This window comes from Ornithodoros turicata, chromosome 1, assembly GCF_037126465.1.
Source record: "Ornithodoros turicata isolate Travis chromosome 1, ASM3712646v1, whole genome shotgun sequence".
Lineage (NCBI taxonomy): Eukaryota > Metazoa > Arthropoda > Arachnida > Ixodida > Argasidae > Ornithodoros > Ornithodoros turicata.
The window spans coordinates 178,946,501-178,963,049 of record NC_088201.1 but is presented as its reverse complement, the minus strand read 5'-3'; the positions used below and the strand labels follow the sequence as shown (position 1 = coordinate 178,963,049).

Here is a 16,549-nt window from a genome sequence, read left to right as displayed (position 1 = left end):
CCAGCCGAAGATTGTTTCTACGGCCACGAAACCGTCACACAATTTCTTCACTTGGTCGGTGACGACGTGCCAGTAGTAATCACAGCCTATTAGCAATGAGATGCCAGGTATGTCGAGTCGAGAGGCAATATCGTCCGCAACGGGAATACCAGATTCAACGAGTTGGTCAGTGATGGCGGTTTCTGGAATTGGAAGGTTTACCATACACATATCTTGGAACTCAATGGCCTCTATTTCCAGATGGTCGTGGGCCAAAAGTGGCGTCAGTGACATTCGCACCCGGCGAGACAAGGTTTCGGCGTTTGCACGGCGTCCTAGTGCGAAGATAGCAAGCTGTTCGTGACCTGCTGTGGGGCATCGTAGCTGTGCTGAAACATCCTTGCGGATGAACGTCCGCTGGCTTCCTCCATCAAGCAATATACGGATGAGCTTTCTCTTAGGGAACGCGGGGCTGCGACCCATGATCTTGCCGTTTGAAGTAGGATGACTGAGCCATTGTGAACACTAGAAACGTTGATGGAGGTGGCGGCGCCGTCATGCAAGGGATTCCCAAGAGGTGGGGGCGGTAAGTCATGCTGACCTTGGAACCCACTCTGATGTACGTAATCCACCGATGATGCATGCGTAGCTTGCAACACAAGGATGTCAAGTGTTTGCCGGTACAGGAAAGTCGCTTGGCGGTGCGACAGTCTTTAGCCAGATGCCGTGGTTTGCCACACTTGAAACATCCCACTTGTCGCAATTTTACAAGCTTTTGCTCTGGGGTGTAGGTGATAACGCAATTTGCAACGGAATGATCGTTGGATCCACAAAGGAGACACGGAAAGGGCTTTCGCTCTCGAATTGTCGAGTCAGCGATGGTATTGAGCGCTGCGGCAGAAGCGATTTTAGGGGTAGGGCAAAATGAAAGAGAGTCCGCCTGATGGGATGGAGCTTCCCTTTTCCGTGGCACCATTCGTTCTCGGTGCTCTATTTCTCGCTGAAGGAAGGAAATTAGAGAGTCAAGAGTACCGGTGTCGGCTGCCGGAGGAACCTCTCGTGATTCAGTTGCTACGTGCCTGGCCACGGTTCCAGATAGCTGTTGCGCGTGATGCCGATAATACTCTAGCTCCATGTCCGGTGGGAGTTTTCGTAGCAGCGCCGTCATAAGTACTATGCTGTAAGCGCTCTCGGGAACTTGTAAGCTCTTCAAATTCCGCATCCGTACTATTACAGTGTCATGAAGACAGCGGAGCTTCGTCACGTCGTCAGATGATCTTACATGAGGGAGTTCTAAAAGCTGTCCCATATGCTCTGTGATGAGTCGATCCCGATTGCCGAACTGTTGGTTTAAGATACTGATGGCTGCCGGATAATTCTCCGCAGTCAAGTCGAGTCCCTTTATTGCCAGTTCAGCCTTTCCCTTCACAAGCGAACGCAGATATTGAACTTTTGCTATCGCCGACAGAGACGAATTCTCGTGCACACCGGAGTTGAATTGATCCCAGAACGATTGCCATGCTGATAACTCTCCCGCAAACGAGTCAATCTGAAGTTTGGGCAAGCGTGGCCCGGTTGCGGGAGGACGTGGGGCCACTGTTCCGTTAGAGATGGATGGCCTTTCATGGGCGCTTGAAGGCAACTGTACGACGCATTGCGAGAGGTGTCGATTGGCACTGAGTGTTGCCTGAGCGATAGTTTCCAGGTACTGATCGCATCCTTGCGCCTCAGCATCAATCTCTTGATCGTGGACAAGTGCCGCTATTTCGCTGTCCATACCTGCGAGTACGGTGGCCTTCGCGGTAAGGAGAGAAAGCTTCAACACGAGGTCTGGACGTGAAGGGCATTCAGCACTGAGAATTTCCTTGATTTCATCAGCCAGCTTCGTAATTCGTGACCGAACCGGGGCACGTAGTTTTCGAAGGCGGTCCATCGTTGAAGAGCTCTTTCGCTAATATTCCAGAAGAGACTTGGGTTCCCGAGAGAGAAGTGGGTTCCAGAGTGGGTTCCAGGAAAGACCGGGGCTCCCGGGTTTCGGCACCAAAATTCGTGTAGAAAAGAACTACTTCAACGATAGAAAGAGCTGTTTGTTTGCTCGATGTGGCCGGGACCATCCCCGAAGAGAATGTGGAAATGGTGGGCCGTCATAAAGCAAAAAGCCAAAATCGAACACGCGCGCAGGTGCCAGGAACACCTGACAGGTGATCGGGGACACGTTATCGTCGTCCAATTTCTTACAAGGTACATTAGTTATATTTTTATGTATTTGCTCGAAACTAGCAAAGTATTAAAGTGCCTCACAAAACATGTGCCTTTTCAAAGACACTTAATTGGCTAAGTACCACAAGCGAAGACAACTAAGAAGCTGATGTGCACCTTGCTTGGCAACGTAGCGACTGGGTATTTCTTCCAAAAAGAGTGTCAAGCCTTCCTTTCTTCGCGTCAAAAGCTATAAAATTTGTGATAAAATATTGGGGTACAACTTTTAATTTCTTCAAACGGTTTATCGTTGTTGTTTTTGCTACCTGTCTACTGCGAGGGCGCACACTCGGTGCGAGAGGGAAAACCGAGAGGGAAAAGCATGTATCGCCATTTGGTTTCACCGTGTGACACGAAACGAATGTCATTCATGTATTTGCCGTCTGACACTTCAGTAGTTGGTTAAAACTTGTTCGCTTGCCGTACCGTATTCTCCTCCGCTACTCAACCTATCACAATCTGATTGGCTGGTGTTTATGGGAAGCGAGAGTCGGGACGCGTCTGGTGGCTCTCTAAAATGCCCTATTAGGGGTTTTAGTACATCAGTAGGTGTTCACGACAGCCTTTCCGAAAGCATTTGGATAAGCCACTGGCCCTGCTTCTACGTGGGCGATATCGCATTGCTTGTCTCGACTGGATAGCTTCCTTTGTCGCATACCCTTCCTTTTTCGTAGACTCTTTCCGATGTACAAAAAACTCGCTATCAGAGTCTTTTAGTGCACCGTGCCCTATCTGGTTTGCATACATAGGAGATAGCGTTGGTGGTTCTCCATACTGCGCTAAGTTTTCCTTCTGTTATGGGAACCATCAACGCTATCCATTACTATAGTGCGCTAGAATGATGGGTGTGTCAATCGGGACGCAAAAGTCCGCTATAGGAACGCGCTCTGGGGGATTTTTCTAAGTCACGTGATGTTGCGTTGCTCTTTGTCCGAGAGCGCTGGTGTGCGAATGACAATGATACGAACAAACGAGGACACGAGGCACTCGCCTCTTCGTTATCAGTTATGATGTTTGAGGTACCATAGGGAATCACACAAACAATTCGGTAAACCGCTTTCATGAAGTAATTTTCACTCGGTTAGGGCTTGGACATGCTTACATCACGCATGTTTTTTTCTGCGTGGAGGTGAGCCTCCCCAATGCACATGCTGTGGGAGCAACTCTCTGTGGTGCACATTCTAATCACATGTCCATTACACAAAAAATCACTCTCGTCGTCATTTTAAAGAATTCTATCAATATCAAGAGCCTTTTCACCCTGCTATATTGCTTGGGGATGAACCATTTTAACCCTACAAGAGAACTTTCAACTTTTTTAGAGACGTTGGATATTTAAATGTTTTATAAGTGACTTTCCTTTTACTGTGGTTTACATCTCACATTCAGAGATAATTTGATGTTCATTGAACGGTGAAGTTTTTGAAGTTTTTGAGCGGTGAAGTCACACACATCACTGTTTTGGCGCACTGTAGCCTGCTCGTGCGCCATAAAAACTGCAATCATCATCATCAACAATATCGTGTACCACCACTTCGTTTTACTAGTTTTACACCTATCAAAGCAAGAAGTAAACAACATTATTTTTTTTCTTTTCCTCGTTTATTTTCGTGTTCACCGAACTGGGGAGCTAAGGCATGCACACGCCCATGCCTCTTTACTGATAAGGTGCGGAACAAACATCTACATCATAGCACATGTTAGCGCATAGAGGTGTACAGGTGACTGCCAATGTAGGCACACTCGTCTTCCATTATCACGTGACAGCCTGGACGTTCCTGTCCCCCTAATAGGCAACCACAAATGCAAGCTGAATGGGCAACTGCTACTGAAGGAAGCGTCGACGTCTAAAATGTTTTATTGATTAACGGAAACTGAGGCGGAGACTTAGCTTTCCCCTGTAGTTCATGGCGAATCCGCATCGTTCGCAGTGAGCGACGACTCGAGCTATCGTTCTTTTGAGGGACCCCCATCATGCATTGGATACGATGATAAGCACACCCGTCATTGCAGCTCAACATATACCGCTGCGTACGCAAAGGCAATGTACGCACGATGTGCTAAAGGTCTTTTATTACTACACAAACTTCAATGGGACGAGCGACATATCCGATTGGGTAAGATCATTTGTTGGTTCGTGGTAGCCAAGGTGGTCCTGAAGGTAGCAGGTTCGGGTCCTACCTCCGCCTGCGCCGGCTGGCGTTCCCCTGGGTTTTGCGACCGACGAATGTCGACACTGTTCCCCATGAAGTTCACCCAGGATGCATATACCAACCCCCACTCCTTCCTACTGTGTTGTTTCCATCTGTACGGCGGTCTTAGCCACGGCCGATTCGCAGCGCCACTACCAAATACAAAAATATATAGTGAAAAACAAGTGAGGCCAAGCTGCAGAAGCACTCGTGCAAGTGGGCGTGTATTCCTGAATAAACACGTTGCTCTGTTCGGTGAAGTTTCGTCCAAACCCAGGGTCGTTACTGGAAGGAAGAGAAAAGGAAAGAAAAAGTGAGACTCATCATACCGCGAAACAACCTCATTTTTAGGATGAAGTAGGGTCGAGGGGTGTGGGGTATCGTTGTATGACACCACCCATTTAACTGTTTAGTCGGAGTGGCGCCCCTAGGCATATCTCGCTTCATACAGAGGCACTGAGAAAAGAGCGAAGAGAAACTGCAACTTTGATTCAGTCCTTGTTGCGAGGCGTGGAAGTGCTGAATCCGAAGCACGACGACAGAGCCTGAGCTTGGGCATAACGACAACAGAGGCGTAAGGTAACAAAAAAATTCATTCGAAGCCCAAACTGAGAGGTGACCCGGGATCCAGTCCAGGCCCCAGCTCTGCTGTCTAGGCGTTTTCCCTGGGTACCCTTTAGGACAAATCTCAGCAGTTACAGTCGGCTCAGCACGCGCCATCCTCTCTCCGGTAGTCATGGCGTTGCCTACCTCAGTGTGGCCGACTATGGCAACTAGTTCCGTCACCCCCCCGACCTCGTGTTGTGTTGTTACGTTATGCCTCTGTTCTTGTTACGCAGATGGTCAGGCTTCATCGTCATGCATCTCGTCTGTCACCTTTACTGCGTATACAGCGTGTTTCAGTTAGATGCCCGGGCTAAATAATTCGCGAAGGGGTGCACCAATCGGAGAACTTTCTTTTTTACAAGTGTCTAATACCATCGATTCAAATCCGATGCCACGTGCTGGCTGCGTACCGTGTGAATGACTGGGAGGCGCACGATATTTAAATAAAAATTCAAATGAGTTTTGTGAAAAAACAGCATTAAGCATTAAAATGGGTACTGCCTCTATTGGGACCTTCAGTGGACACCTTTTAGAGAAAAATCTGCCACGGAAGCGGGTGATTTTCTGCAGTATTTGGTTTCGGTTTACATCTTTTTCATGTGGCTGATCGCAGTGGAGCGCAAATCACACTCTTCCAATCCCTCATCCACCAATGAACTACATCATAACACCAATGAACTACACCAATGAACTACATCCTTTTGCGCTCGTCGCGACCAGCCATGACAAAAATGTGTAAATCAAAACCAATTAATTACTGCCTGCTTGCCTTTTTTATTTTCCTTCGCTGCCATTTTCAGGCAAGGCATAGAAAATAAATTTGCAGGGGCCGGTCCACGTCCTCCTCGCCCTCGACGATTTTCGTAGCCGTTTCTTTCACCCATTAGGGCACGTACCCAGACGCGGTACAGCAATTAGCAGATTAGTGTTCTTCCGCGACCGGTGTATTTCCTGTGTTACCGAAGCCCCGCATACCTTGTGAATATAAATGAAATGAAAATGAATATAAAAGGAAATTTAGGCGAGTATCTCTACAAGTATGTAGCTTGACAAGGAATTTCTGAACATCGCGTTTAGGATCCCTACGCAGTAACCATATGTACAGCTCCGGACAAAAGGAACAAAAGGAAGGAAGGAACACAGCACTAACGTAATTCTCCTTCGCAGCGGCACCCTGTTAGCGATTAGGGAGAGGTCGACTAAGAAACGGGGGACCGTCTATTCGTGCATCTGGAGATATGCTGCACCCGAGTGTCTCGTAAACTTCTTTGCCAAGCTGTACGTCTAATGATCAGGTAGAAAGTTTTCAGCCAAACACTTTTCGCTTTGTTGTTTTTTGTTTGTCAATGCAAGGCTCTGGCGAGCAGACGCGTCATGCCAGACAACATATCATTTCATCAGAAATAGCGAATTGAAGCAACTTATGTCGGGTGTGCGTCCAGCGTTGTTGCCGAAGGCGAAGATGAGCTGATGCTACGGCCATTTAACGGAGAGGACCCCAGACTGCTGTTTATTGGAACGAGGACATTTATCAAACAAGTGTGTGTGGCAAATTACACAAAGCAGCTTCCCCGACACAACCAGAACTGAGGACTATGTCAAGGAACTCGCCATTCCGTTATGCCTCCCTTGCCAGCGGCATGGTTAGGGTTGTGAAACGGTATATCCCGAAACCCCGGGATCCCGGCCAATTTTTCAAGTCCCGAAGTCCCGTGATTTTTTCCGGAAAATCCCGGGATTTCCGGATGGCCAATATGCCAGGAAAATCAAACTCCTTCATAAGGAAATGGTAGTTTTTATGACTGGAGGTGGCAGAGGACGACCACTGCCTACACCCGCGTACAGATATTTGCTGACTGTCGTTTCCTCTAGCGCATAAGCTGAATGTGCCTTCAGTTCGGCAGCCAGTATTTGCACAAAAGCTCGCTCCGAACTGGGGAATACCACCCTCGACGCTCTGTGCTTTCTCAGGTCGTGTTTAAAATCATTGTACAATGTGATAAGCACACAGTGACGTGTTGTAAACTACCTTCAGTAGTGGGTCGCAGTCTAGGTCTGGTAGCCCGCCTTCGAGAAACCCTTGCAGAGGAAGGCGTGCCCACGAAACTTCCAGCAATTCACTGTGTCCTACATCAAGAGGCACTGTTCTGCGTCGTAGTTAAGTTTAAGGTCATGAACGTTGTCGCCAATACCGTTAACTTCGAGAGGTTGAGAGGCTTGAATGATCATCTGTTTGCTGATTTCCTTCAAAGCGTGCATGCCGGGTACAAAGACCTGCCTTATCATACAGAGGTCAGCAGGGGAAAGTACTTCAACGTTTCTTCGATCTTCGGGACAAAATCACGGAATTTCTTCACGACAAGAGCAAGAAGTGCGCTGAAATGGCCAACCGCGAATGGTTACGTGAATTCGCGTTTCTGGTCCACATAACTAACCACCTGAACATACTGAATACTGGGCTCCAGGGGAGAGCTCACTTGATAAGAGATGTACGAGAGCGTCAAATGTTTTGTGAGAAAGCAGGAACTCTGGGAGAAAGAGCTAAGGTCGAAGGACATCATCCACTTTCCTTGTCTAAAAGCCATTGACTGCTAGACTGGGGAAACGCTTCGCACATACTGGTCGGTAGTGTCGGTGCTGCGACGTGAGTTCATGTCAAGATTTCATGACTTTGAGGTCCTCGAGGTGATGTTTAAACTGTTCACCGACCCCTTTCCTGTTCTTCCAGAAGACGTTAAGCCCGAGCTCGAGGTGAAACTAATAGATCTCCAGTGCAATTTCACAATGTGACAAAATTTTTACGAAATTGGCACTCCCGAGTTCTACAAATACGTAGATGGGAAACGTTTCCCTGTCCGATGTCCGACATGTTCTGTCGATGTTTGGAAGCACATCCGTATGCGAGCAATTATTTTCAAAATGAATACCAACAAGACTAAGCTAAGGTTCCAGATCTCTGACGACCATCTTCGAGCGCAGTTGAGAATTGCAACTGCGGTCAACCTACAAGTGAACGTAGGAAATCTGGTGAGGAAGAAGAGGCCTCAAGTGTCGTCACAGCATCATTAGGAGCGTGTCCTCCTGTAACCTCGTTCGGGTATAGTTTATTCCGAGTTGCATAGCCTCCCGCATTTGGCTGTAATAAAGTCGATATTGTCTGTTCTGCTGCATATTTCCTTCTTGCTTCTCTTCTAGACGATAGGATCATATAGGTAGCCAATGGCATCTATGTATCGCCGGGAGAACGAGTTCTGCCTCATAGTAAGGACAGTTGAGAACGTTGCCGCTACGGCACTCGTGCTCGGCGACGCGATCCCCGAAATCAGATGCAGTTTTTGTGCACGTTCACTATCTGCGACCCGCCGTGGTGTCGGCCAGGCCAGTGCGGCCCACGACTCAGTTTGAGTTGAAGACCTGTACTCTAGAACATGTGACTCCATTGCGTAACGAACCTAACATTAACGTAATTCGGAGCATATTTCCACGTAGAGGGAGCACTGGGGAAAATGCTGCAGGTTAGGACGGCGAATGACATCGACCACCTGGCGTTATCTAACAGACGCGAACTTGCGAACCGCAATCACACCGTTACCACCGCCTGTGGCTAAACTATTCAGGGTGCATTTTAGTGCTGTCAAGAGCCTTAACTGAATTGACAGGTGTCTCCTTGTATTGCCTTTCCAGGCGTCTTGAAAGCACTGCTAGCGCGTGCGACCTGGCCCTTAGTGAGTTGCAACTAGAAGCAGTCGCGACAAAGATTTCAGACAGATGCAGGAAATATTCGCAGAATATTAAGCTCGGAGGTGAGGTGGGGGTGTGCCCCGCCGGAATTACTTTTTTTTTCGTGAGTTGTGAGGTTTTGGGACATTAGGGGTGTCGGTAGGGGTGTCTGTCCCATCCCGGAGTGAGCACAGTGTGACATACCCTCATCATGGCAATTCTACCCTGATGGGGACATTCGGCTGCGCCAGGCTGAGAACTCCAGTTGACATGACCAGAATTCAGGAACACGACACAGAAAACTGGCTTCGCAGGATAGCAGATAACCATGCAAGAAAGCCAAATTGACAGACTTGCACGAGGGTATCTGAGGAGGAAAAATTCGGGGAAGGACGATGAGGTGAGATAAGAAAGGGAACTTTTAACGCCATCTGCCACATCTGCTAGGCAACAACACCGAGGGCATGCGTGTAGTAAATGAACAAAAAAAAAAAATGCAATGCAATGGCTCCGAAATGGGAACATGCATCAAGCCTAGATGCACCCCTAAGTGTGGACACTTTTTCTAAACCCTCAATGCTAACGGATATTCTATGGAAACTACACGAAATGCTTAGCTTCAGTGGAGGGCGATGAGTACACAGGTTAAGCCACCTTTAAGAGGAGCTGTCCCGCAATTCTGGGAATGACATATCCGGAAACTCCACTGAGTAGAACCGTCTAGAGGCTGTACGTATTTTCTTTCGGTCGTACCACACCCGCGGGAGAAAGCACCACTCCACGACGCCTGTCCCTGCCCTGCATGTGTCTGAGACACGCTCTCACATTCTGAGATCTCACACTGCAGATAGAGAGTGACGCGCTGCATCGTGACGCCTATCTCTGGGGATATTTCTGTTCCACGACCCAGTTATACGGGCTTTCGGTCGTGACTCGAATATCTTACTTTCTGTAAGCTCATAGACAGTATTTTTTTTCCTCTCCACGCAAGCATTTTTAACAATGTACGAGGCAACTGAAATCTTAATATTATATTAATATTAATTATTTGCTATGTTAACTAATAATGTTATTATTCTATTAAAGGTGTAGTAAAACGCAGAATTTTTATCATGGTGGGATGAAAAACATCCTGTCACTTGGACCCCCAACACAAAACTAACGGTATTCAACCGTTGCGCAAAAATGCTGAGATGCCTCCGGATTGGTCACCTCAAACGACCTCCTGCTATGCTTGGACTGATCGATTCAGGTGGTCAGTGAGGTCCCACCCGGCGAAGAAGAAAGGCGTTTTTCTTTTTTTTTTTTTTCATCTCACGATTCTCACATCACACGAGGAAAGTTTTTGCCCAGTGGCGCAGCCAGTAAAATATTTGACGATGGGTTCTACAGGGAATTTGCACGGGGGAGCAGGATTTACCCCGCTTTCCCTCTCTCAAATGTACCACCAAAGGTGCAATTAAAAGGTACAACCCCCGAATTCCCCTCTCCCCCGCTGGCCATGCCACTGTCCCTGCCCTTTCACAATGATTCCCCCTCCCCCCCTTTTTTTTTCCATCGACTTACCACGAAGCAGTTGGTGAGCTTGAATTCCTTGCTGACGCAGATTTTGGATCTGTTCATCTCTGTATCCGTGACCTTGTATCTGTCCACTGCAACCTCCTTAGCAGGCTTGCCGTCCTCGCCTATGATGATGCTGTCCCTCATAACCTTCATCATGATGGACAGTTTGGGGGCCTTCCCTGTGTGCTTGAACAGCTCCGTGGTGTCATCCTTGATGACGACGGCGTTGCTGCAAGTATGCCGTTCGAAACACCGTCGATTACCAGATGAAAGAATAAGGAAAGAAAGGTACCACATTTTATTTAATTTAATGTTTGCGCCGCGATGCAGCTGTAGCTATGAGCGGCGTACAGACATAGGACAGATGGAGGAGGACAGCAGGAAGGAATGCGGGATGAAGCAGAGGGGTTAGTATACGTCCTGGGACAACTTCAAGGGGAACTGTGCCGACATTCGTCCTGGAAGTATGCCGGAAAACCGAGGGAAAAACCCGGACTGCGCATTCGGCGTGGAGATTCGAATCCGTGTCACCCCCCAGTCTCAACGGGAAAAGCGGAAAGCGCGGAAACCACTATGACACGCAACCTGGTAGGTACAAACTGATGAGCGTTTCTGTGGGCGAAATGGTGCTAAACGCTCAGACGGCTCATCCCAGTCCCAGAATCTTCCGGCGCACTCGAAATCCGGCACCCGATATGTACCGCATGAAAGAGGACCCGCACCTGGGTCAAGCGGTACACATGAGGTACAGTCCTCAACCAGCAGGTACTGTTCGCGACCACTGCGAAATTCAAGCGGTACAAGCGCTCCGAGACCCGTCCATACCGGCTAAGTAGCTTTTAAGCGGAGTCTCTAGCGGCTGTACCTCATGTGTACCTCGTGTTTCCGGCGCATGAGTACGGAAGCCTTCTCACGATCATTCGCTGCAAAAATATTTCGCGTGATTCCGAATACCAGTCAATAAATTCCATTATGCAGCAGTGCCGCAATGGGTGAGCACTATCATTCTATCAAATAAGTGCAATAACTGGAACCGTGACCGTGAGGGAACGCATGTTTGGGAAGAATGCGTTTCTTGCAAACGCTCACAAATAAGTTTGTTTTGAAACGTCGGGGAGCGAGGACGAGTCTGTTCGGTCATTGAAGAAACTCGTTCGACGCTTTAAAGATTAGAGTCATATAAGGTGCGTATTATATCTACGAACTAATTATTCGTCCGCACGACGCATTTTTGCTCATCTTCGCTCTGATTCCCAGTGGTCCTGATCACCGGCAGGCTGGACACAACGACTGAGGGACGGAGACAACGAACTTTGCGCTTGATGCACGAACGTTCATGCGTGAATTAGAGAAGCCTAGGTTGCACTTTATGGTTTAGAGTGCGAGATCGCCATACAGACACGGACGGAACTTGGATAGGGCCAAAACAACTGCCAGACATTCCTTGTGGGTTGCAGAATAATTCTGCTCAGCTGGCACGCGAAGGGGACTGCACATTCAGTTCGGACATTGGGACGGCGCTGAGCGAGAACAGTACCGATGCCGTACCCACTGGAGTCAGTATGAATTTCGGTGGGACGCTGCGGGTCGAAGTGGGAAAAGCACGGGCGCCGAAGTTAATGCAGCCTTTAGGTTGACGAAAGCTTTGTCACAGTCGGGGGTCCAATCAAAGATGGTTCCAGCTCGAAGAAGCGATGTGAGTGGCGTGACGTCACACGGAGCCTTTGAGTGCATTCAAGCCAAATGACATGGAGACACTTGGAGATATTGACAGGCGTCTTACTGCGGGCCGAATGAGACAACAGCCTTTCCTTTTTTTCTTTTTTTTTCACAATAGCCCCTTGTGATTGCAAGCATACTGCACGGACTTAGGGTGTGCGCTCCTACTGTTACTGTGGTGCGGCAATGTGTCTTCCTATGTCACGTGACTAATCGTGGCGTCCCTGCGCAAGCCTCATTTCCGACTTCATAGTCTCGAAAAAGGAAAATACTCGGTTGTGTCCTAAGATGACATGTCGTGTTGAACGTCCACCAATGAACAATTTCCATATACGCGTCACTCCTGGCGGCGAGAGACGACATGATGACAAGACGACGAAAAGATTATGAGAAATTAAGACCACGCGGGCGTAGCTGGCATTTTTTGAGAATATAGCAGGATAACGTTTGTTTTGAATGGTAGTGCCTGCTTCTGTAGAAGCAAACAACATGTGGTACACCCCAAGAAACCATGCGGAAGCTTATTAAGGCTTATTCATACGACACCATGTTTTCATGCCAACTATCATGGCGACGCTCGTACTGTTCGACGCAACACGTTACAGGCATTGCGAAAAACTTCAAAGCGCATGCGCCAACACCCGCAAAAAGAAAGATGTTGTTGTTGTTGTTGGGGACGGAGAGCGTGACAAGTCAGTTCATCGTCGTTACCCACCCGGAACCATCTTTCTTCATGCGCCCAACGGCGCGAATGCAAAGCTCCCGCATCTTTCAGTGATGCTTTTAGGGTGGGAAACGGGAGAACCATTCACCGACATTTCTGCCTTTCCTGTTTCCGCAGTTGACACATTACGGGAATTGCGAGAAAAAGCTTCGGCAATTGGCATCACAGCCTACAGCATGTTTTCACGTAAACAAACATGGCGGCCATCGCCAGGAGTGGCTAGGCATGCGCACACGCGTACCTAGAAATGGTCCATGAACCTTTCAGCTTCACTTGCGTTCGATGTCTGCCAGTCTTCCTGGCGAATGAAGCCTCATTTTTGATTCCATCGGCTTAGCAGGGCGCACACGTAAGCTCGTTAGCTTATCAGGTTAGTCAAAGTCCGGTGTTTGCATTCCATCTCCAGGTTATTCCAAGTTCGGTACTGGCATTTTCCCGCGCGCGACTGTGCAGGCTAGACAGCTTATTTTCAATTGGGGGTAAACGAAACATTTATTTACAGCAGTTTATTTTGCAATGGGGATTTCGATCACTTCATTTCGAGGTATACCCTATGTATATTTTGTTCCCTTTTCACGCACTTTAACCAGGGAATGAAAGACTTACTCGGTGTCGACGGAGCCCATCCAGGTTATGTAGGCTCCCGGACTCAATTGTATGGTAGGCGTTAGGAAGTCCTCTGCCTGAAATACGAGGAAAGTTCTCGTTGGAACCTGTTGTGACGTTGCAATGGATTAAGGCATTTGTCTCGACCTATGTTGCGGCGGGGATCACGTGATTGCCCAAGTATGCTTTTGAGCGGCCCTCTACCGGACAATGGCATAGAGGTAGGAGCGGAGAAGCAGGTCATGCGGGATACATGGCGCACAAGTGTCGAAAGACTGATTTTGATATATTTATTGTTTTTAGTATATATTTTGCAGTGAGATCGTTGGCTGATTCATCTGGTGCTGAAGGGAGCTGCTGGCTGCGTTGACCTTCAGCCGGGAAGTCCGGCGATATCGGTGAGTTTTAGGGTATCATACGCGTTCTCACTTGCGTACGCAAGGGATGGGATGGTTGTACTGCGAAATGCGCGAAGCGTTACGTACGCAAAGGGGATAGCGCACGGTGCACTAAAACCCACCATTTCTGTTGTGCTCGATATTGACGGTGAGATCTCGGACAAATTTGGGCAGCAAGGCTGGCCGTACGTGAGCCCTAGCGCACACTAAGGTTTTATTTGCAGGAGTGCGTCAGATTCACGGGACATCGAGAGAAGTTTCCGCGAAATGCCCGGTCGAGAACCACTGCGAGTAATCCACTTCTCATTTGACGGTCATTTGTTGAAGTTCCGTAGAGGCTCATTTTGAGTTTGAGTTTAGTTTGAGTTTGAATATTTCAAAAAAAAAAAAAAAGACGGAGGAAGGAGGGAATTCGTCGCCCGACAAATTTTGCTACGTCCACAATCAACCCGTATATGAAATAACCCCGCAAAAATCAAAAAGAAAAATTGAAAACTAAAGAAAAGCAGAAAAGATCACCCCCTCCCTCTCACCGAACTGCACATGCATATCTGCACCAAGCGCCTCATATGTGTGCAAGAGGTTGTTGATTATAAATACCTCCACACCACGATATGTCGCTCTTAATTCTCCTCATTTAGTGTGAAAATGGCAATGAAATCGGTCTGCCCGAGGCTACGGTCGCGCCCTGAATTTGCAGGTGCAGCGCGGGCGCCAGTGATTTATCTAACCCCCTATACCACTGGCGGACCCAAAGGGAAGCGGTTGGGCGATCGCCCCAAAACGTCAATTTATAAGTAGGATTTTCCTCTCTGCCCTCACTCACTAAGCGCTGCCACAAAAGACCCCCCCCCCCAAAAAAAAGAAAACCTAGAGTTTGGTTCCGTCCCCGACCTACACCCCCCCCCCCCTTCCCCTCAAATGCTTGACGGCAGTTTCCTAACTTTTTGTAACTGTGCGCTCCCTATTATTGTTATTTCAGCTTGAGACACATGCCGGTAGTTATACAGGGTTCGTCAAGATAAACTTCGGGGTTTGTAATGAAGATAAAACAAATAAGAACAGTGTCGGAAAGCCAAAGTAGATGTTAGAGTACGTATTATGCCCCAAAATTTTATGTCAATAATTCTGCTTGGTGTGTTTCTGTACAAATAAATCGTGAAAATTAAAAAAAAAACGTCGCTGTCTAATCGGCTATACCTGTGTTTCAGCTTCTTTCCGTCAGATGAAGACACGGTCGAACCCGGCGTTGCAAAGTACGAGTCTGCATACAGTTCCACATGTTCACTTGGTTTGATGTCGTCTGCAACGCCGCGCTCGACCGTTCTGGCATCTGACGGGAAGGAGCTGAAACACAGGTATAGCCGTTTAGGCAGTGGCCGTTTTTTTTCTTTTTTACTTTTCGCGATTCATCCGTACAGAAACACACCAATCGGAATGATTGACATAAGATTTTGGGGCATAATACGTCCTCTATACTCTGGCTTTCCGGCAGTGTTCTTGTTTGTTTTATCTTCATTACAAACCCCGAAGTTTATCTTGGCGAACCCTGTACATTATAGGATCAATGAGGTGACATTTAACGCGGCTTGAGACCCTCTGTGTCATCTGCTTATCCCGAGTCAATATGCAGATATTTTCGCTGTGTAGTGTATTGTCACAGTGCAACTGAATTTAGAAGAAGCGTCGTAGAAAGAAGGTACGGACAGCCGACATGACGTCGAAAGCTCTCAATTGCTTTTCTTAGGGAGGTCTTAGGCGCTCGTTCCTGCGTTGAGCAGCGTCGACGTTGTAACCGGTAGAGCGAAAGGAGAGCGAAGCGAAGGACGAAGGCTCTCGGCCAGGCGGCGTTGCGATCAGCGGACGACAGCGCCGCATGTGGAAGCAAATCGAAACAATGGTCCGCACTCAAGAGTGTTTCGGTTTCGCGGGCTTCGCTCTGGCGCAAGCAAGCAATGTATCGCATCGTGCGGGGGTTTGAAAAGCTGGAGGCCATTGACGATTGGGCCAGTTACTAGTCAATGTTTTCGGCGTCGACGAAGCGTCCGGGACGGTAACGAAATCGTCGTTAAAGCCAAGTGCATTTCGGAAGAAGTGAAGGACAGCGTGGTTTATAGCGTCCGGTTCGAGGTGAGTACGTAATATTTGTTAGCTGTACATCAAAATCATATACCTGATCAGAAAAACATTGAATGCACATTTTACCCGCACTGAAAGTTGATTTAACTCGATTTCGGTACCTCTCCATCACAGGTGTCCAAGTGTCCGTGAACAGTTTATGTTGCGTCGTGTACCTGTAAAGCGCGCGGGAAAATGTAAGCACGCGGCAGCAGTCTGCTGCTACCTGAACAAGGAAGAAGACGCCCCATGTACTGGCAGCCACAAAAGAGGGGCAAGCCAAGCTCAAAGCCGCAGGCGTGACTTGACAAAGGGTATCGCGGGTTCGTGGGCCATTTCCGAGTACGTATGTATAATGTGGACAACGTGCTTTCCTTTAGACAGGAGCTCGGGTGCAGACCTTTCATATTGTATTTTTAGAGCTGATGAGGCTACAGTCATCTCTGCTGCATCGTTGATCATTTCCCAATGATCTTTCTCTACGGAATGGTGCTGCTGTACCCTGCTGCATCGCTGGCTATTCTGTTAATGGTAATTCTTCAGCAGTTTATATGTTTCATCAACCGGTATTGTACCGTGTACTTTATTGCTCTTGGTAATAAACAGCTTGCATCTGATATATTTCTCCTTATTTATGTAATGTTTACCTGTACAGGTATATCAAC

General features: G+C 48.0%; 1 protein-coding gene across 2 annotated transcripts in view; it reads right to left on the bottom strand.

The window, feature by feature from the left end:
• Positions 1 to 4,294: 4,294 nt before the first annotated feature.
• Positions 4,295 to 16,549, bottom strand: part of LOC135378827 (uncharacterized) — a 38,483-nt gene continuing 26,228 nt past the window's right edge. The window contains exons 5-8 of one of the 2 annotated variants that reach the window (XM_064611932.1): positions 13,369 to 13,445; positions 10,323 to 10,548; positions 6,462 to 6,542; positions 4,295 to 4,715 (exon numbers count right to left, since the gene is read on the bottom strand). In XM_064611932.1, the coding sequence (XP_064468002.1) occupies positions 6,510 to 6,542; positions 10,323 to 10,548; positions 13,369 to 13,445 (336 nt within the window). In that variant the 3' untranslated portion in view covers positions 4,295 to 4,715; positions 6,462 to 6,509. The remainder of the gene's footprint in view (positions 4,716 to 6,461; positions 6,543 to 10,322; positions 10,549 to 13,368; positions 13,446 to 16,549) is intronic. The other variant, XM_064611933.1, reaches the window with a different exon arrangement.